General features: G+C 33.3%; 1 protein-coding gene across 1 annotated transcript; it reads right to left on the minus strand.

Moving 5' to 3' along the window:
• Nucleotides 1-1035: 1035 nt before the first annotated feature.
• Nucleotides 1036-7705, minus strand: LOC139847300 (uncharacterized). The gene is made up of 4 exons (XM_071836975.1): nt 7460-7705; nt 6855-7065; nt 1372-6122; nt 1036-1258 (listed from the first exon to the last, which is right to left on the minus strand). The coding sequence occupies exons 1-3, from the start codon at nt 7628-7630 to the stop codon at nt 1375-1377; spliced, it is 5130 nt and encodes a 1709-aa protein (XP_071693076.1). The 5' UTR covers nt 7631-7705; the 3' UTR covers nt 1036-1258; nt 1372-1374.
• Between the last annotated feature and the right edge of the window lie 15661 nt (nt 7706-23366).

Consider the following 23366-nt stretch of genomic DNA (forward strand, 5'->3'; position numbering starts at 1 on the left):
ACCAAAATTTATTGTCAAAGGGTATGTTGATTCAGATTATGCAGGTGATATCGATAAAACTAAATCTACCACTGCATATGTTTTCACACTTTGTGGTGGAATAGTAAGCTGGGTTTCAAAACTGCAGTCAGTTGTGGCGACGTCAACAACAGAAGCAGAATATGTAGCAGCTACTCACGGTACAAAAGAGACAGTATGGTTGAAGATGTTGTTGGAGGAACTCGGGCACAAACAAAAGAATATCACTTTATTTTGTGACAACCAGAGTGCCTTGCATCTTGCAAGGAATCCGGCATCTCATTCAAAGACAAAGCATATACGAGTTCAGTATCACTTCGTTCGTGAGAAAGTGGAAGAAGGAACTGTGGATGTGCAGAAAATTCATACTGATAATAATGTGGCTGATTTTCTAACAAAGTCAATCAACCGTGACAAGTTCCTCATGCGGCCTAGCATAGACGTAAGCAACATCATTGGCAAGGAAGGATTATCGTGTGAAGACTGATTGAGCTTCAATCAAATCTTCAAGTGGGAGATTGTCAAATATGGAATGGTTGGTGGATGTTGATCAGTAGGTGGATGGCTTTCCTCATTAGTCAAAGTTGGCAAAACATACCTAACACTTTTGGTAGGCAACCTACCATTTGTTTTGACCACATGGTTTATCTACATATACATGCGTATGAATGCATGAATGGGTAGGTAGAATGCATGGTTCATTTCAAGTATAAATAGAACCATAAGCATGCTCATTTATGCATCCCAAATCAATTCATTCTCCTTGTACTAAAACTTAAATAGAGAGTTTGTGAGTAATCTCCTAACTATAAGAGATATAAAGATTAGTGTTTATCTTTGTAATTAGAGAAAAGTGTAATTCCTATTATTCTTATTAGTGAAGCGGTTCTTTCCTTGCCCGTAGTTTTTACCCTTTTGAGGTTTTCCACGTTAAATCTTGGTGTTCCTTTATTGTCATTATTTCGAGTATTATTAGCGGTTTGCTATAATTCGGTGTCGCTTTTCACAACATTATACTGATTCAAAAACTAGAACCATAGATATCCAAAAAAAAAAACATAGAAACATCAAATTCATTACATGAACAAAACTTTATAAAAATTAACAGTAAGCAACTTAAGATTCAGGATGTAAAGAAAACACTGGAAATTCTAAAGCAATATATTCCAATAAAACACAGAAACAACTTCCAAATGTTAATACCAGTGTACCACCATAACCATCTACCTTCGGCCTTCTCCTGAATTTTGAACACAACATCAAAACAATTAGTACTTAACGTCGCACTTTTACTTGGTTTAATCAGGCTATAGATTTGTTATATAGATATATAATGTATCAAACATGACATACCAATTAAGAAGAGAATGTTGAAGAAAGGTAATTCTGATCCTCCATTAAGATTTCAAGATTCTTGCTTTTTAATAGAAAATCAACCGCCTCCTCATCAAACTTCACCAAAAAACCCAACCGGATCAGTTCAGAAAGCTTTGGCACAAATTCTTCGTTTTCCCAAATCACACCATCAGCTATCACTTGTGCATAATGAGAAGCATACTCAATCACATTTTTGTATCCGCAAGACTTGTCCATCTTTTTTTGCATGAAAAGCTTCGAGTTCTTCTTGTCCCAACGAACCATTCTCACAGCTTCGACACTAACCACATCTCCAGAAGAAAAAGTCAAACTGTATCTAACAGTCATCGGTTCCATTGTCTCAAAAGCTTCAACGGCGAGCAAACGCTTAACAGCTTCATGTCTTGTTTCCACGTCAACTTTAAGACTAGGGTCACCAAGAAATCCAAGAATCAGTTTAAACAAACCTTTTTTAACAATCCGTTTTTCAGATTTTACCGGCTCAAACTTATCATGTTTAACATCAGATATCGTCTTCTTAACACATTCAGATAGCATACGAACACCGAGTTTGCCGTATATGTCCATGATTTTCGTTCGGGTTAGACATTTCAAACTTGGCTGAGGATACCAAACAAACATGCGATGAGAAGATTTCTGAAATAGATCTACTAAAAACAGGTCATCGCCAATGAAAACATCAGACTTGGGAAGCAAAAATATCCCATCAGAAGTAGGATCTAAAACCGGAAGTTTCGATATGTTACTAATAAACGTGTCTTCTGTTTTTGAATTCCAGTTGTTGACCACAAACTCCCAAAAGGCGCAACATTCAGTATGTGTAATTTGACGACCTGAAGATTCCCATTTCTTCCATAACTCGCAGTAATCGTCAACTGAAGGGTGAACTTTGACATTGAAAACATTAGCAAAGAAGCTAAGAAGATTATTCTTGTAGTTACATTTATCCAAAACATTAAACTCGTCACCAAACAAATTGTGTTTATCATGTAGAACACATTTTTGAGGTGTTACCCATTCTCCATTTTCAGTACCTCTCGGGATCCATATTTTTTTGTTGAATTCCTCTTCGGGTTTCCAATTCAATTCAGACAAGTAACTGTATATGCGTTTGATACAATCAAAACTCGAGTGACATTCGAGATAACTAGCAAGCAGTTGGCATCCGTTGTTAACATCCGTTACTACCTTTAACAGACTAAGCTGATCTTTATAAGATGCAATTCGAGATCCATAAAACTCTTCATCAATAAAAGGACCGTCATTACGTTTTATTACACGATCCCAAGTAGAATCGAAAAGCAGACAGTCACCTGGACGTTTGTAACCGAAGTAAGTTTTTATCCATTTCTTCTGGGAGAGCTTTTCAAAGAACTTAGCACGTGTTTTGGATTCGACAGTTTCCAGTTTCTTAACAGTGTCAAGCAACCCAAAAACGCTTACAGGAGACATGCTGCTACAATCATGAGGCAAGATGACCCCACCAGCCACCAACTTTGCACCATCTTTGAAATTTATGATCACTCCTAACAGCTTCAGCTCATCTTTATAATCATTAATCCGACTACCATAAAAACTATCGGTGTCATCAATGAACGGAAGAAGCGATATTGAAGAAATCGGTTCCCAATCTGTTCCAAACAGAATGCACTCACACGGAGATCTGTAGTCACCGAGTTTTGTCCGTAACCATTTCTCTTCTCGTAAGCAGCTGCTGAGTTTTGAAGGCAATTCGACCATCATTTTCTTTACCTTTCTGCACCAATCCAGTAACAAGAAAACATTTTCTTTTCTCATTGAAGAAGCCTGTTGCTTGAAAGTGGAAACGAATTTTTTTGATGCATCTTCAAAATTAACAATAACACCAATTTTGTGCAGCTCATTTGACATTGAGAAGATCTTTCGTCCATAGAAGCTTTCGTCAAGAATCGGAAACGATTTGAAGACGTGAAGAAGACCTCCCCATTCAGATTCAGGATTCAACAAGTAACAATCAGACGGGCATTTGTAGCCCATGTTGGTCTTCAAGCATTTCTTACCCTTAACCGCTTGCACCAATTTATCTGATGATATTAACTTTGATATGCACTTTAATATCAAGTAAACGGCTTCAGATGACAAAGAAGTCAATAAAGACGAAGACTTTAAGTTATCATAAACAAGTTGGTAACATCTTTGATTGAAACTCGCAACCACACCCAACAGCTCTAATTCTGTTTTGAAAATTTGCAATTCGTAGCCATAGTAATCTTGATCAATGAATGGAATATCGCTTATCTGTGAAGCAGCATTCCATTCACAGCTGTACAAAACAGCATTGCTCGGAGCCACATCACCTCGAGATGTTCTGAGCCATTTTGTATCTTTGATACGTTCAATGAAGTCCTTACTAGAAATATAATTGGCTCTCAAATACTGAATAAACTTCAGTATTGAAATCACATTGTCTCTAGTAAGCTTCGAAGAAGCTACAATAGACATCAAACGGTCACCAATGAATTCACACGCCTCTTTGTTTTCAAACCGTACACCAAACATTTGCAGCTCTTCTTTGTAAAGTTTTATACCATCACCATAAAAGTTTACATCTATCAACGGGATGTCAACAAGGACCGATCCATTTTGTAAAAGCTTCCCAATTGACTCTTCTAGCATGAACGACTCGTTAGGTGGCCTATAACCAGAACAACCGCTTAACGAAATCTTCAACCAACTACCGTTTTTGATAGATGAAATAAACCTTTCGCGTAAACTAACTCTTTTAATCCTTAGATTGTGAAACCATTGAAGAAGCAAAAACGTGTTCTTCTTTGTAAGAGGAGAAGACAGAGTAGGAATAGAAGAATTTGGGGGAGATATATTAGGAACATCAGAAGCACCAACATAAGTTTTTAGAAACGAAATTAGTTCTTCCCCTGATGTAACCGTACCAAAATAGTTTGCACAACGAGTGTAATCTTCTCCCAGCTCAACGTAATTATCTCGTCTCCAAGGATTTGTACCAATCAGCTCGACCCATTTGCTTCCATTAGCAGGTACCAGAACTCCAGTTCTACTCGTGTTTACATAACCGTAGTTATCAACAATCGGCATACGACCACAGAGAGCTTCAACCTGATGCTTCTGCAAGTACTTCTTTTGTAAAGAGTTGTAGACAAAATGGGCAAACATAACCGCCAGTTTTCGGTCACTACCGATTGAAGAACAAAGTTCAACTGTGTATTCATAAACACCGACAGATTTAACTTTCAAATCTTCTCTCAGCCACTTATCAAGTATATTCTGTCTCGGACACAATCTGATAGCATCGTGCGTGACTTCGGGTAAGAAAGATTGTTTACCTGAGCAGGAAAATTCCTTGTTACATTTAATCAACCAAGAGATGTTGCAATCAGAATTCACAAGAAGTAGCTTGTTTGCACAAACTTTGATTTTCATCAATGCCACCTGGCCATCAAGTCCAACATACTTGATCAAGGGTATGTTATTGATTTCGGTATGGCAAAAAGTCCACCTCCAATGTTCTGCTATGAATATCAAAAGATCTAAATATACATCCTCCGAGATGCCCATCACAAGATTTGAACTGGCTATGCATCTAGCATACCAATCGTAATCGATGTATTTGATTTCCAGAAACTCTAAAACAGAACAGTACTCTGGTTTATCAAAATAAGAAGTCAGAATATAAGCTCCGTGAGATGAAATATTCTGAAAGCTCACACCATTATTTCTTGCACTATTCAGTATGCTCCAAAATACAGGCTTTAGCCTGAAAACTTCCTTAGGTGTGCGAAACAGCTTCTGGACTGTGTATGATTCACAAGGAACAATTGGTTCATTCATAACCTTGGCTTTAATTGCATCCCGAACATGGTTCAATTCGGGATGAGATGAAGAATTAACAGGCAAGAACCGAAACATGTTCGGAAGACTAGAAACAGGAGCATTGTTAGTCGACTTAACGAGTGACGTGAATGCATTCATGAAAGCAACTGGGACACAAGCGAGAATCCCCTTGTTCCATTTGTTGTCCCAGAGAATGTTCTCCCTTGACGAGGCTAGGAGAAAATCAGCTTGGATAATAAACGGGAAATTTGTTACAGTCTCGGTTGGCAAAAACGAATAAATACCGGGCATGGTTGCACCTCTTTTAAGTCGTGTCCCGTTTGGGAAAGCTAATGTAATGACCCATTCTTCAACCTCAGAACGAATGTCAACTTTGTTTTCGTTCTTCACGGGAAACCTTTGTTTCCACATGTAGTAATCACATTCGGTATCATCTTTAATGCTGATGTCATCAGCAGTAAGATGTAGTGTGTATGACTCAGCAACCAGACTCTTCAGTGTAACAAAGTTTTTTTCACTAGAGATAGATATCGCACTAACAGTATTGAGTTTAGGATCCTCGTTGTTTTCCTTAACTGAAAGCCGCTTTATTTTTGACAGGAATAATAAAACTTCAGGATGAACACTTGAAAGCTGATCTTTTACTGATTTGACTTTGTCTGGTTTTAATGGTAACACCAGAGTTGTGGTTGGCAAGGCAGAATTTGAACCATATATGCATCGAATGGCAGATAAAATTGATTCTTCCTCAACCCATTCGGGAACGATATAACCAACCCCGCATAGCTGGCAAGGTTTTTCATTGAACCTTATCTGATAGCCGTTGCTAAAAATGTGAGGTTGAGCTGTTATCAGAAAAACACTCTTGAACCCGATTCCTGATCAACAAGTACACAATGAATTAGTACCAAAACAGGCCAGAACTAAAAAACTATATAATTTGTACGCATAAATATACAGCAGCAGTGCAGCACACAAAAATAGAGAAGTGTACAAAAAATGAAATAACAGATGACCAAACAAGCCTACATTTCCATGTAGCAAACTATTATCAAACATACAAAAATCAGGCAGAATCATCATGCCCAAATGCCCAGTCTTAATAATCACAATATTATAATGAAGGTTTCAACTATAAAAACAAGAAAGAAAAATTACAATTGAAAGGACTGCTCATCTAATCCTACATGTATACAACAAAATGACAGATTACTGATTACACTTTAGTACCCAAAGAAATTAACTGGACGCATAAACATAATTTGGAACTGTATTCAAGTCATGTATCTAGCAAAACATTATACAAAACAAAAAGTATCATGGACACACAAGTTCAATTCATGTATCCCGTTATGAGTCACCTAATTCTTAACATAAAAATCCCTAATAAATGATACTTGTATAGTCGTATGTGATACTGTGCGATAGACATCCCAATGGTAGCCATGATTCACAATAAGAAATCTTACATGATAGTTTGTTCTTAATCTGTAAAATACTTCAAAAAAGCATAACCATCGATATTCAATCCAAAGTAGAGCATGGCATACAATTATCTTATTTTTAATTTAAGTACTGATTACTGAAATTGAAATAAGCGCGAAGCACACCTTTTTCCCCAATATATCCACGCTTACGTAGACCTTTCTTGGTCGATCGTCCCACACTACAAATAGACTCAACATTCTTGCGCGAGAACCCTTTTTCATTATTAAAAACTAATAAGGTCGCCGGAGCTCCAGTATTTGTTATGTCCTTTGACGTAACAACAAACTCCAACGATGGATCAACACCTTCAGGATACTCGTTATCCTCAGCATTCTGTTAAACAACAATTAAAAATTACTCTAACCTAATCACAAAGCAACCATCGTAATTTTTTTTTTTTTTTTTTTTTTTTAAAGCATTATTAACCACACATTAATTAGGTTTTTTATTACTCCGTATTTTTAAAACAACTCATTTATAATCGTTCTGTGTACATAGATATAGTCCATAATTTAGGCGTAATCTACCACACATTAACTAGATTTTTATATTTATATTTATATATTTATATATTTATATTATATCTTAATAACTACGGAGTACAAATAACTTCATAATTAGTCATAATCAAAAATCGTCTAAATTATACAAAGCACTCTGTAAATTAATTATAAACAAAAACTATTACATAAATGTGTATGGAGATATCAATAGAGAAATAGATAACCTGAATAAGTTCCATGAGGAAGTGAACGTCTTTTGCATAAAGTTCCGCCGATAGATTTTTAACGGCTTGATGAAGATCTTCCGTTAACGGATTCGGTTCACCGCCGATCGAAAACTTCGTCCGCCGTATCTCCGCCACATGCTCCTTCGCCGCCGTAGTCGTCGACGTCATAACAGATTAACACAACACAATGCACGATACGTATCTATTAATTAGTGGCAATTACTTCAAACTTAGTTTACCTAATCAATCAATGACGTCACTTCACTACGTATAGTATTATTTATAACTAGTTTATACTTATATTAACTAGAATTTAAAAGAAATTGAAACAATACAGAAAGAAAACGACGGTTACCGGAACTGACTCGTCGTCGTAATCAGTCAGTCGGTCATTTCAGAGTCTATTTTCCAATACTTTATGGCGTGCTTTTTTGTAAGTTACAGTTTTGAACCTTGTTAAATAAGATAGTTGACACATCGAACCTTTTATAATATGTCAAGTCCAAACTGAACCTTTTAATTTTAACCATGGTTCTAGCGTTCGGCTAGACATTTTGTGATATGTTTGTGTGTTTAGAGGCAACGAAATGAGTACACAGTGAAAGTTAAAGGAGGTTTTGATTAATGTTTCGGACTTGTCGGGTGTTCAAGGCCCGGGCATTTTATTTGGTAGTATGCATTATGGTGAAGATGTAGACAACAATACAATTGATAGGTAGAAGGGTGTCGATTAGGAAAGCATAGTAGCTGATACTTTCCCTTGTCCGAGCTCGTGTAAAGTTAGTCTCAAGTCTAAGTCTTCATCTTCGTCTTCGATGGGTGTAGAGGCTTCGGCTACAGGTTGATTGCGGCCTACCAAAGGCTTTGGCTACAGGTTGATTCAGCTTCGACAGAGAAGATGATGGAGAATAATCTTGATTGCGGCCTCAAGTTTGGCACCTTTAAGTGGAAAATTTGGTTGATGTGATTTCTTTTGTTGATCATGTTAGAATCAAGCAACAACAAAGCAGTCAATGAAAGTCAAATTACCATATTTGGTAATTTGACTTTACGATCAGAAGTTGTTGACTTCATCATTTCCCGTTATAGAGATCACAAGATTGCATTGGTCACTAGTTCAACTGATACAAACATGCACAAAGAAACAGCTTTTTTTCATTGTTGTAAAAAGGGGGTTCCAAACTAAATTGGATCCATACCCAAAATAGAATTAGCTGTTAGAAACTCTAGTTATATAAACAACTTGTAAATGTAAAAACCATAATTCAGATTACAAAAAATACAAGTTCATTTACATAAACCGAACATCATAATCTCCTAATTCTTGCAATTTATCATGGTATCAGAGCTAACGGTGTAGATCTTGAGATCAATACACTCGTTTTTTAGCTTCAATCATCTACCAAATTAAGCTGCCATGTCACAAACTGACGGTAGCTCAAGAAATTCAAAGTAGAAAATCAACCTGTTAAACCAAGTTACCATGTCAAAATATGACGGTAGCTCTGTTAACAGCAACCCAACCCAACTACAACTCAAAACTGATCAATTAGAAAACCATAAATTAAAAAGTTACCTGGATATCCTCTGTCAACCGTCACCTCCCATCACCAAATTAGAAACCATCACTGCAAACCACCCTCGACCACCGGTGAACTGATGTGTATATATTGTGGTATATCAGGACACACAATAGTTCAATGTTTTGAACTTATTGGTTATCCCTAATGGTGGAGAAAACAGAAACTTGGTAGAATGGCGGCAACGGCGACGGTCAGAGATAGAAAGAGAGCTGAGGTAGTGATGACGACCGGCGGCCACCGTAAGGTTATCGGCAACGGCGACTTTAAACTCTTTCACAATCCGAAAAAAGGTATCTCGAAATCTAAATCTTTGTATCAATCGACCAATTGGGTGAGGGTTCAATCCTCCAACCCTAATTTCACAAATCCCGTTCATAAAAAAATGAAAAAGAGAAATAACTCTAAGAGTTCAACCCTCAATCGTACGAATCAACTTGATGATATTCTTTACAATCGGTTTCAGTGTCTAGAAGAAACGATCGAAGAAGGATTAAATCCTAATTCTGGATCGATCTCACCAGATAGAGAGAAAAGAGAAAGAGATAACTCTAACCCTAATTTGCTTGAACCCACTGTAGTAGAAAAATGGGGAGGGTATATGTCTGTACCCAATGCCAAACATGGACATGGGCTCAACTTAAGAGGGAGGTGGGTAAAATTAAAAGAACATGGGCTTAAGTCATCGGCCCATAAAGAAACAGTAGGAAAACTTAATGGATTTAATATAATTCAGACCCAGGCCAAGAAATCTTATATGAATAATAATAAATCAGCCCAACCGTTTTTTGAAAATAAACGTAACTCATGTTTTACTGGAAAAGCCAATATTAATTCAAATAACGTTAAGAGTAATGAATGGATTTTTGATTGTGGTGCTACCCACACCATGAGTTTTGAAAAATCCGATTTTTATGCTCAATCAAAACCTCGGGTTAGTAAAATTCAAACGGCCAATGGTGGTGTTGTACAAGTAGAAGGGGGTGAGAAAATCGAAATTACACTGACTATGAACTTATCTAATTGTTTATATATTCACGCCCTGTCCCATAAACTTTTATCCGTTAGTCACGTTACAAAAGAATTAAATTGTTCCATTTTATTACACCCCACTTTCTGTATCCTTCAAGATATCAGGACCGGGGTGATTATCGGGCGTGGTACCGAACGGGGGGGATTGTATGTGATGACCCGGAAATTTCTGACCAAATTTAAACTTAATCTTTAACATTTCCGACACGATAAGCAAAGTCTATGAATTTGAAATTCAAAATTTTAAACTATTCAAATACCTTTCGATTGTTCTCAGCGATTCGCGAACAATTATATGTAAATAGATACATATACTATAACTTGAAAACGTGACAAAGTGTTATAAATATGATACTATGCATTAACCTTATTTGTTTGATTATCTGATTGATATATTTAACTATGGGGTTAAAAGATTATGCCAACGATTGAATTAAAAGATATTTATTAAATTTTCACGGGTCTCTATGATGAGGTCCACGTTGATTTGAGAAATCATGCATTTTTAACGGTATTCGGAATAATTGGTAAATTGATTGTTAATATGTTTTTGGTTTAAATATCTATTTGAATATAATTAGTTTTAGAAAATTAAATTTTATAATATATATATACGAAATGATTAAAAATTTACTATTAAACGATGCCATTTCAAATTAAAAATTTTACGTATTAAGTCGTTTTATTTTTATGATATAATTTTTGTAATTTTTTTTTAGAAACGAAGTTAAATTAAAAATGTACAATTTGTAAAGCACAACGTACAACGTGTAGCTTAAATAGTTGAATTTAAATTAATTCATTTACTATTCACATGAAAACGACATGATAGAAATTATTAATTATAAGTTACATAGAATACCCCTGAAGTATTTAATAAATACGACTTTTTAAAATTTTGAATTCAATTTACGTATTATATTAATATGTCGACACGCTAGTGAACAAACAAGATGTGAGCTGGAAAATGATGCCATGCGATCGCATGGCAAAATGCCCATAAACCCATGCGATCGCATGGGCAGGTGGGACAGGTCTGATCCTATAAATATCGAACGTTTCTGTTTTTTTTTTCTTTATCCATCTATCTCGCATCTATCTCTCAATATATATTATATTTATATTTTTTATTATTATTATTATTATTATTATTATTATTATTATTATTATTATTATTATTATTATTATTATTATTATTATTATTATTATTATTAATCTTAATATTATTAGTAGTATTATTATTAATTAGTATTATACATAAAATACTACGACGAGGTCATGAGCGTGTCACTTTCAAAATATGTTTTCGAGCGGGATAGAGCTAAGGAAATTATGGGTTATTGCCAAGGAGGTTATGGGTAATGTTCGGGAGTATATTTATGAATCAAACCTAGTATTTATCATCTCCGTTACGTCTACGTACTTTCCTACAATATTGAATCTCAATATTGATACGTTGAGACCTACGATTATTTGATACTCTGAGTTCGATCACATTACGATGAACAACTTTATATGCTGCTAAGGTGAGTTTCATATGATCCCTTTTACTCTATACATTTTTGGGCTGAGAATACATGCAATTTATTTTGAACGCAATGGATACAAGTACATAGTAAATTCTACACCGAGTTAGAACCGAAAATCCCTTAACTTTGGTAACTAGTAACTGTCGGTTATAAGAACCGATGGGCGCGAATAGAGATATATGGATCCATAGGGTTTGACATCCCCGTCTGTTCCAGGTATAGAAAGAAACTCTAGCCTGAACTATAAAACAGACGTATGCTATTTGAAGTTAGTACACGTTGGATTACGTGTATTGTACATGTTGGTTGCATGTTAAACGAGGGGTACTTATTATAGACGTTAAGGCTTGGTTACCAGGGTGCTCATTCTTGTAGAATATTTTGATAAACGTTTCTGGATGAAACAACTGAAATCTTGTGATCCATCTTTATATACAGATTATGCGAAATACTAAAACTATGAACTCACCAACCTTTGTGTTGACACTTGTTAGCATGTTTATTCTCAGGTTCCCTAGAAGTCTTCCGCTGTTTGCTTACATGTTATACAAGCTATGTGCATGGAGTCTTGCATGCTTTATTCGAGAAAACGTTGCATTCACAAAATCATCACCATGTATCTATTTTGACTGCATTGTCAACAGAAGTATTATTGTAAACTATTATTTACGGTGATTGTCTATATGTAGAAATCATCAGATGTCGAAAACTTTTGATTTAAATATTCATTTATGGTATGCCTTTTCAAAAGAATGCAATGAAAAACGTATCATATAGAGGTCAAATACCTCGCAATGAAATCAATGAATGACGTGTTCGTCCATATGGATTTGGAGCGATCGTCACAGTTGGTATCAGAGCGTTGGTCCTAGTGAATCAGGTCTTGCATTAGTGTGTCTAACTGATAGTTGTTAGGATACATTCGTAAGTCTGGACTTCGACCGTGTCTGCATGTCAAAAGTTTTGCTTATCATTTCTTGTCGGAAATTACCTGCTTATCATTCCTAGTCTAGACACTTCTTACTGCATTGATTGCATGAATAGTGTATAGACAAAATTCGTATCATAGCGTATCTGTTACTGTAAACTTTTCCCGACAGCTTTCGAAAGTTCCTCCGTAATTTACGGATCCCTTGTATCATATATAGGTATTCTATGTAATTAGAATATCATCCGATATCCAAAAATCATTTCATATCAAAAATCCTTTATCCAAACCGCGTAAGATGAATTCCGCATCTAGTTCGAATTCCTCAGATGCCAACAGCTATTCCGATATGGATTTTCACTCAAGCTCCGAAAGTAATGTAACCGGAATGGATCAACCAATTAGCCATCATCTATTCTGGATGGATTGGGGATGGGTTCGTAGCCTCCTCAATCATTGGAGACAGGAAGAAGGTGATCCTTTCCATCCACCAAATTTCCCTCTTGGCGGAGAACCTGAAGCACTTACCGGCGAACCTGTTCGAGAAACCATTTTCTCTCTCATTTCTAGAGTTTCTCGTCACGATTATATACTACATCGAATTTCAAATCTTATTTATCCGATCGTCCGAACCGCCGATAATCCTGGTATAATAGAGGAAGTCAACGAGCTTCGTGCTCGGGTAGTGGCTTTGGAAAATATGGTGCGAAGGTTACACACACCAGCAGCAGCACCAGCAGCATAACCAGTATCAACATCATCAACACCAACAGTATCATTACCATCACCAACAACCACATCCGTATCACACGCCTCAACATCACGATCTGTACCTCGAACATTAACATCATACGCACCATAGATACCAAGGAGTATCAACAACAGCAAATGATGAAGTATTGATTCGTAACTTCATTAGAGAAACATTCTACGGCGATTATGTAATTTCTAAAGTCTAGAGATTATTTATCCCAGTTCTAACCATAAATCAGATAAATTATAAACCCTGATCAGAATGGTGTATGATGTACAAGCTAGACTTGTTCTATCAACAGCATCATCAGTACCCTTAGCTTCACCAACACAATCAGTGCTGTCAACATCATTAGAATCGTCAGCACCTCTAACATCACAAGCTCCGCCAGTTCAAGAATTACCATGGAAATCATTATGAATCAATAACGCATATATTGTATCAACGAGTTATTAACTCATCCCCTCTGAAGAATTTATATGTATACCATATATATAAATTTTCAAAATAAATTTTTCTGTACTAAGCTATTATGTATGGAACTTAACTACTCGGTTAATTCATATTACTAATATGCTATGATGTACATCCTTCGTTAATAACTTAACCTTCGTTAACTACAATCTCTGTTTCAATTCAATGAAATTCGTTTCATAATAAACCAAGTGTATTATTCAATAACATGGTTGATTTTACACTTTCATCTTCGATGCACTCGAAACTTTCTACAAAACATCATTTGCACCTTGCGAAGTTAGCAAGAATTCCACGAATACCAACATCCTTTATCGAGGAATATCAATAAGAATAAATAATGAAGTATTGATTTCATTAGTGAAATACTCCGCGAAGATTATGCAATCTCTAATGTTTTAGAGATTATTCATTTCTAATTCAAGCCAAAAATCAAATGAGCTTAATATGATATTAACTCATTAAATATGTATTACATCTGAAGAAAATATACATACATATATTTTCATAAAGACTGTAATGAAAATCCTTTTGTACAAAATATTAATTGTGAAATCTTTAACGGGTAGGTAATACTCGGGAAATATATAAGTTCACAATTAATATGTTAGATTGTACATTCTTCAACTTTGAATCACAAATCTATTAATCATGCTCACAATGATACACAATCATCTCATACAAATTCAATTACACATTCTGATAATTGACGGATCAGAATCCAATTCATAACTCTAAACCGGTGACATCATTCTTAGATCTCTACATCTTTCAAAGCTATACTTTGACTTCAAAACCGTGCAAGATCCTTTAGCGTTGTTTTTACCGAAAATAATCTTGAAATTCCTTTTCAAAGTATCCAGTATTATCAACCATTCAACCAGTCAATGACGACCTTTCAGACCGGTAACTTTGGCATACACGTTTTTGTTACCGGGGAACCTTTCATGTTCCACCACATTAGCAGTAAATTTACTAACAACTTCATTAATCCTTGATCTTCCAAAAAATTCTTATACTCATTAAAACCCTATCATGTATTCATCCACATCTCTTAACAATAATTTCCATACGAATTACCGGGAATTAGCAATCAGTATTTTGAAATCTTACAGCACGTCTACGCCAACAGTTATATGAGTACATATAACGTCTACCTCCTGAACTTACATATTTCGAATGTGAAGTTCCTGAAAAACACCCTGAACTGCGAACTAGTTCTAGAAATGCTGATGAAGCAGCAAAAACTGTAAACGACTTTAACAGTCAAAAGTTTGATGATAAAGAATGGTATGGTGGTAAAGCTGAGAAAAAGAGAATGTTTGGAACTGGAAAACGGATTGAGCAAAGTATGAAGGAGGCTGTGGATAAATCACAAAGACTGAACCTGCGTTCAAAGAATACAAATGATTCAGTGTCTGCTGAAATCCTTAGCAAATACCTTACTCCTTCCCTTCATTACGGACAATATTCTTCATCATTATCATTATCTTAAATATTCTAAGATATCATCGTATCTTTCATTATAAATATCCTCAATATTTCTGAGGATAATTTCGTGACTATCTGAAATTATTCATTCCTTCACGCTATCTGTGTTACATCATAAAAGAAACTGTGTTAGTTTCTAAATTCTGAAAAATTCAAGTTTAAAATCTGAATGTTTTGAAGTAGTGTTGGGAACTGAAGCATGAATTAGTATAATATAATGACGTCAGGCCAACGTGATTATATTACAGTAAGCCATGCTGAGTTTCTAATGGAACGTGATGAAGGTTCACAGATCCCACCCTCATCATGAACCATGTTACATAACTCTTTCATTCTATTTAATCTCTAAAATTATCAAGAAAACATATTTCTTGATGATTCGGTCTTTTCCAGATATTCTGGTAATTTGACAAATCAAGATCGTGCCATTACAATTTCTTTCCTTGAACATTAATTATGTTCATTCCGAAATCCATACCTACGAATTCTGGACCATTATCCGCTTGCCTTAAGGTCGAGAAGAGAAAACAATAACACAGCTTCTAAATATAAAGAAGAGTATAAATCACAGCAAATAGAAGAGATCATTAACCGTAGATGTCAATAATTATGGAAAGACAAATGCAAGGAAGGATTATGAAAACCACTACCCCAAGAGCGAAGTAAAAGTAAACAGATTCCTCCGGCGGGAGTTGGAATAGAAGGATGATTGTGGTGGTGGTCATAATAATATCAAGAATCAGAACTGGATGAAGCATTTTCACAATATTGTGAAAGTATGAAACGAGGAAAAAGATGTAGGAGTAGTGAAAATAATGAAACGGAAGAAGTCAATTTATAGCAAAAGATCAGACATAGCAATCGAGGTAGATTACGCATTCAATCAAAGGAAATCTTAAATTCCTTAATTCCCGAAGAACCAAATCTTATTTAGAGTATGAAGATTTTCTATTCCTTAAATTTCGGAAATCAATCGTTACTACGTCAAAAGTTAAAATGAGTCTCTATTCCTTCAATTCACTAATTTACGATAACTTCTTTCATACGCTTCGAGTAATCAGATTGTTATATCCATATTATTCAACGGTGATAAAACTCTATTTATCGACTCATATACATCATGAAAACATTTTTATTGTTAGCCATGACGACCTCACTCAAATTTCGGGACGAAATTTCTTAAACGGGGGGATACTGTGATGACCCGGAAATTTCTGACCAAATTTAAACTTAATCTTTAACATTTCCGACACGATAAGCAAAGTCTATGAATTTGAAATTCAAAATTTTAAACTATTCAAATACCTTTCGATTGTTCTCAGCGATTCGCGAACAATTATATGTAAATAGATACATATACTATAACTTGAAAACGTGACAAAGTGTTATAAATATGATACTATGCATTAACCTTATTTGTTTGATTATCTGATTGATATATTTAACTATGGGGTTAAAAGATTATGCCAACGATTGAATTAAAAGATATTTATTAAATTTTCACGGGTCTCTATGATGAGGTCCACGTTGATTTGAGAAATCATGCATTTTTAACGGTATTCGGAATAATTGGTAAATTGATTGTTAATATGTTTTTGGTTTAAATATCTATTTGAATATAATTAGTTTTAGAAAATTAAATTTTATAATATATATATACGAAATGATTAAAAATTTACTATTAAACGATGCCATTTCAAATTAAAAATTTTACGTATTAAGTCGTTTTATTTTTATGATATAATTTTTGTAATTTTTTTTAGAAACGAAGTTAAATTAAAAATGTACAATTTGTAAAGCACAACGTACAACGTGTAGCTTAAATAGTTGAATTTAAATTAATTCATTTACTATTTACATGAAAACGACATGATAGAAATTATTAATTATAAGTTACATAGAATACCCCTGAAGTATTTAATAAATACGACTTTTTAAAATTTTGAATTCAATTTACGTATTATATTAATATGTCGACATGCTAGTGAACAAACAAGATGTGAGCTGGAAAATGATGCCATGCGATCGCATGGCAAAATGCCCATAAACCCATGCGATCGCATGGGCAGGTGGGACAGGTCTGATCCTATAAATATCGAACGTTTCTGTTTTTTTTTCTTTATCCATCTATCTCGCATCTATCTCTCAATATATATTATATTTATATTTATTATTATTATTATTATTATTATTATTATTATTATTATTATTATTATTATTATTATTATTATTATTATTATTATTATTATTATTATTATTATTATTATTATTATTATTATTATTATTATTATTATTAATCTTAATATTATTAGTAGTATTATTATTAATTAGTATTATACATATAATACTACGACGAGGTCATGAGCGTGTCACTTTCAAAATATGTTTTCGAGCGGGATAGAGCTAAGGAAATTATGGGTTATTGCCAAGGAAGTTATGGGTAATGTTCGGGAGTATATTTATGAATCAAACCTAGTATTTATCATCTCCGTTACGTCTACGTACTTTCCTACAATATTGAATCTCAATATTGATACGTTGAGACCTACGATTATTTGATACTCTGAGTTCGATCACATTACGATGAACAACTTTATATGCTGCTAAGGTGAGTTTCATATGATCCCTTTTACTCTATACATTTTTGGGCTGAGAATACATGCAATTTATTTTGAACGCAATGGATACAAGTACATAGTAAATTCTACACCGAGTTAGAACCGAAAATCCCTTAACTTTGGTAACTAGTAACTGTCGGTTATAAGAACCGATGGGCGCGAATAGAGATATATGGATCCATAGGGTTTGACATCCCCGTCTGTTCCAGGTATAGAAAGAAACTCTAGCCTGAACTATAAAACAGACGTATGCTATTTGAAGTTAGTACACGTTGGATTACGTGTATTGTACATGTTGGTTGCATGTTAAACGAGGGGTACTTATTATAGATGTTAAGGCTTGGTTACCAGGGTGCTCATTCTTGTAGAATATTTTGATAAACGTTTTTGGATGAAACAACTGAAATCTTGTGATCCATCTTTATATACAGATTATGTGAAATACTAAAACTATGAACTCACCAACCTTTGTGTTGACACTTGTTAGCATGTTTATTCTCAGGTTCCCTAGAAGTCTTCCGCTGTTTGCTTACATGTTATACAAGCTATGTGCATGGAGTCTTGCATGCTTTATTCGAGAAAACGTTGCATTCACAAAATCATCACCATGTATCTATTTTGACTGCATTGTCAACAGAAGTATTATTGTAAAATATTATTTACGGTGATTGTCTATATGTAGAAATCATCAGATGTCGAAAACCTTTGATTTAAATATTCATTTATGGTATGCCTTTTCAAAAGAATGCAATGAAAAACGTATCATATAGAGGTCAAATACCTCGCAATGAAATCAATGAATGACGTGTTCGTCCATATGGATTTGGAGCGATCGTCACATTGTACTAAGTGGACGAAGTAACCCAACAACGTACTGTGATGCTTGCTACAGAACATCTACGAGGGAAGCTTGGTTGTGGCATAGGAGGTTGGGTCACCTATCTGTCGAATACTTACATGCTTTATTTCCAAGTCTTTTTCCATCCAATGTTACTTTAAATTGTGAAACTTGTATTTTGGCTAAAAGCCACCGAAAAACTTTTAAACCTAGTAATACAAGGAAAGATGCACCCTTTGCTTTAATTCATTCGAATGTATGGGGTCCTGCACCGGTTATTAGGGGGGGGGGGATTTCTGATCTTTTGTCTTATTTATTGACGATCATACCCGAATGACTTGGATTTATTTCCTAACCCACAAATCAGAAGTTTTTAAGAAATTTCTCACTTTTATAAAATGGTACAAACCCAATTTAATAAAAACATACAAATGTTAAGATCCGATAATGGGGTGAGTTTGTAAACTCATCAATGAAACTTTCTGCAAAAATAATGGGATTATTCATCAAACCTCGTGCGCTCATACTCCCGAGCAAAATGGCATAGCCGAACGTAAAAATTGACTAATTTTAGAAATGAAAAGAGCTTTATTAATTGAATCCAAGGCTCCGAAAAGTTTTTGGCCCGAAGCCCTTGCTTCCGCTACCTATCTTATCAACCAATTACCTACTAAAGTTTTGGGCACAAAAACTCCTAAAGACACTCTTTCCCAATTTCACACCCTTCCGACCTCATTTAGCATTGAACCTCGCATATTTGGGTGATCCGTCTTTATTCACATCCCAAAAAGTGAGCGCACCAAACTAGATCTATGTGTGGAAAAGTGTTTGATGGTTGGTTATGGGATCAACCAAAAAGGGTATCGGTGCTATAGTCCAAAGAAACGTCATGTCTACACTACCATAAATTGTGACTTTCTTGAAACTGAATATTTTTATCATACCCAACTCACGAGTGAGGGGGAGAAAGAGGATAATGACACACTAAGTTTATAACAACCCGAAAATTTTTGACTAAATTTAACCTAACTTTGACTAGTTCCAACGACTCACGAACAATTATTTGTAAAAATTGCGTATTAGTATTATTATTAATATTGTTTTAAACAATATTATCATCAATATTTTTTTAACATATACAATCATTATTATTATTATCAGTATTATTAATATTATTATTATTAATAATTATCAATATCATTAACATAATACTAATATATTATTAATATTATTAGTATTATCACTTTTACTAAAATTATTATGATTATCATTATTATATTAATACAATTTATTATTATTACTAATAATATTATTAATAACATTATTAGTTATTATTATCGAAAATTATTATTATTGAAATCATTTTATTATTTTGATTTGATTATTAGTATATCATTTTTATTATTACAAATAATATTATCAGTATTATTATTTATATTATTATTATTATTATTAGTATTTTTATTATTAAATAAAATTAATAGTGTTATTATAATTAATATATTTATTAATTATTGATATCAAATAAAAAAATTAAAAGTAAAATACAATGAACTGCTTTTAATTTTTCAAAAATTGTGAACTACTTTCTCAGATTCATGATCTACTTTTAATTTGTTTAAACTATCACGATCTGCTTTATATCTATTTATCATGAATTCCAGCTCGATCTCAATCAGCTTCTATTTCTTTATATATTTTATTTTTTTGTTATCATCCTGATTAGTTTAATTTTCTACTGGTAATGATTTTGTTTTCTGGTGAGTTCTTGCCTATAAAAACTAACGATTGTTATCACATTCATATCCACTACTTCAATTCAGTAATCAAAACAGAAGCATTTTATATTTTTTTTTTCTTCCTGTTCGTGACCTCTGTCCTTTATTCTTTTTGTCAAAACCTCGAATTCAAATCATTTTTCAAAATGTAATAATGCCATATTGTTAGGAATATCATACTCAAACTGTCTGAAAAGTTTCACAATCCAATTCTTCGTATCGATCACGAATTTGAGAGTCAAAGTTATTTTTCTAAAAAGTCAAAGGTGGTGTTCTTGGTAAAATTCGGATTAATTTTTATGTTTACGGTTTAATTGAGGATTCTAATAGCTTCTTTGAATGTTATGCAACAAATTTCATGTTATAAATATTGTCCAAAACAACCTCAAAATCGAAAATCAAATTTTTTTTATTATATATGCGACGAACAGCAGCTCCTGCTGTGTTTATTTTTTTAATTTTTTTTCGCGTTTAATAATTTATAGTGGTTAGGAAATCGTTTCTGTTTGTTAATCCTAAAACCCATTTCAATGTTTTGATTATTACGATTGATTTGGGTCGATTGGTTAGTGAGAAGAAGAAGATGAAACAAATAATACGAGTATAATTTAATCAATAGTCGATATAAATCAGAAAAATAAGAATGGTGCAATGGTTAGGAGTGTTGACTAGTTAGCGAGGGGTCACGGGTTCGTGTCCCGTTCATGGCATATCTTTTTTTAGAAAGCTTTGAGGTAGTTTTTCTTAGCATTATTATTATTATTATTATTATTATTATTATTATTATTATTATTATTATTATTATTATTATTATTATCATTATTACTATTAATATTGTTATTAATTATTTTCGTTATTATCACTAAGTATTAAAATCATCATCATTATTATTGTTACTAGTAATTATTAGTTACCATTTATTATTATCATCTTTATAATTACAATTATGATTATTATTATTATTTTTATTACTAAAAAGATTATCATTACTAATATTATCATTATTAGTATTATTATTATTGTATTACTAGTATTATTACTAGTAAAAGTATTAGTTACCACTTTAGAATTATTAATATTATTATTTTGGAAACAAACAACTTATTATTATAAATATTAGTATTAGTATCACTTCCTAAATATTAAGATTTATTTTTATCATAAATACTATTATCACTATTATTATTAATATGATTATTAATGTTATTATTACTAAAAATTATTATCATTATTATCATTTTTACAAAAGTTATCATTTTTGCTAAAACTATCATCTTTACTTTATAATTATTAGTAAAACTATCATTTGTATTAAAATTACTATTATTACCATTATTACCATTATTATTATACTTATTAGTAAATCATTATTATCGAAACTATTATTTTTACAAATAAATATATTGTACATTGAATACACCTATTTCATATACTACAATTATATTTTCATATAACAAATGATAATGCTAAAAACGAACATATATTTCATAGCATTATTCCCCAAGAAAGACAAGATTTTAGTTGGTATTGTTCGATTTACAAGCAATATTCGTTTAAATATTAAAAAGTGAAGACAAAAGGCAGATTCGACAAATTGAAGACAAAAAGGTCCAAAGAGCTAAAAAGTACAAGATACAATTAAAAAGGTTCAAAATATTGATGAGGAACGTCTCAAAATGACAAGAGTACAAGTTACAAAACGCAAAGTACACGATATAAAATAATACGCGAAGACGTCCGAAAATCCGGAACCGGGACCTGAGCCAAGAAGAAACGCCCGACGCAACGGACCAAAAATATCTAGTCTACTATGCACAAGAATATAATATAATATATATATAATTATATATAATTATATATTATATATATTATTATTATTATATTACGTCGGCAAGAAGAAAACAAAGCAATTTGGCTGGATCCAGGGTGGCCATGCGACTCGCATGGCCAGAGGCACAAATCCATGCGAGTCGCATGGAGTGAAAATGTTGGTCAGGTCCTATATAAAGCCAGTTTTCTGCCGAGTTTGATACACATAATTTTAATCTCTCTCAATATATACGATATATATATATATAATTTATATTTTAATTTTAATTTTAATTTTAATTCTAATAATAAGGGTATGTTAGCGAATGTTGTAAGGGTGTAAGTCGAAATTCTGTCCGTGTAACGCTACACTATTTTTAATCATTGTAAGTTATGTTCAACCTTTTTATATTAATGTCTCGTAGCTAAGTTATTATTATACTTATTTAAAACGAAGTAATCATGATGTTGGGCTAATTACTAAAATTGGATAATTGGGCTTTGTACCATAATTGGGGTTTGGATAAAAGAACGACACTTGTGGAAACTAGACTATGGGCTATTAATGGGCTTTATATTTGTTTAACTAAATGAAAGTTTGTTAATGTTAATATAAAGATTTACAATTGGGCGTCCCTATAAATTACCATATACACTCGATCGGACACGATGAGCGGGGTATTTATATGTACGAATAATCGTTCATTTAACCGGACACGGGAATGGATTAATAGCCACTAGAATAATTAAAACAGGGGTGAAATTACATTCAAGGGTAATTGGTGTAATTGTTAACAAAGTAGTAAAACCTTGGTTTACACGCAGTCGATAACCTGGTGTATTCATTAAACAAAGTATTAAAACCTTGTTACAATTTGAATCCCCAATTAGTTGGAATATTTATCTTCGGGTATAATAATAATTTGACAAGGACACTTGCAATTTATATTTATGACTGATGGACTGTTATGGACAAAAACCAGACGGACATATTGAATAATCCAGGACAAAGGACAATTAACCCATGGGCATAAAACTAAAATCAACACGTCAAACATCATGATTACGGAAGT

The sequence above is a fragment of the Rutidosis leptorrhynchoides genome, chromosome 5 (genome assembly GCF_046630445.1).
Source record: "Rutidosis leptorrhynchoides isolate AG116_Rl617_1_P2 chromosome 5, CSIRO_AGI_Rlap_v1, whole genome shotgun sequence".
NCBI classification, from domain to species: domain Eukaryota; kingdom Viridiplantae; phylum Streptophyta; class Magnoliopsida; order Asterales; family Asteraceae; genus Rutidosis; species Rutidosis leptorrhynchoides.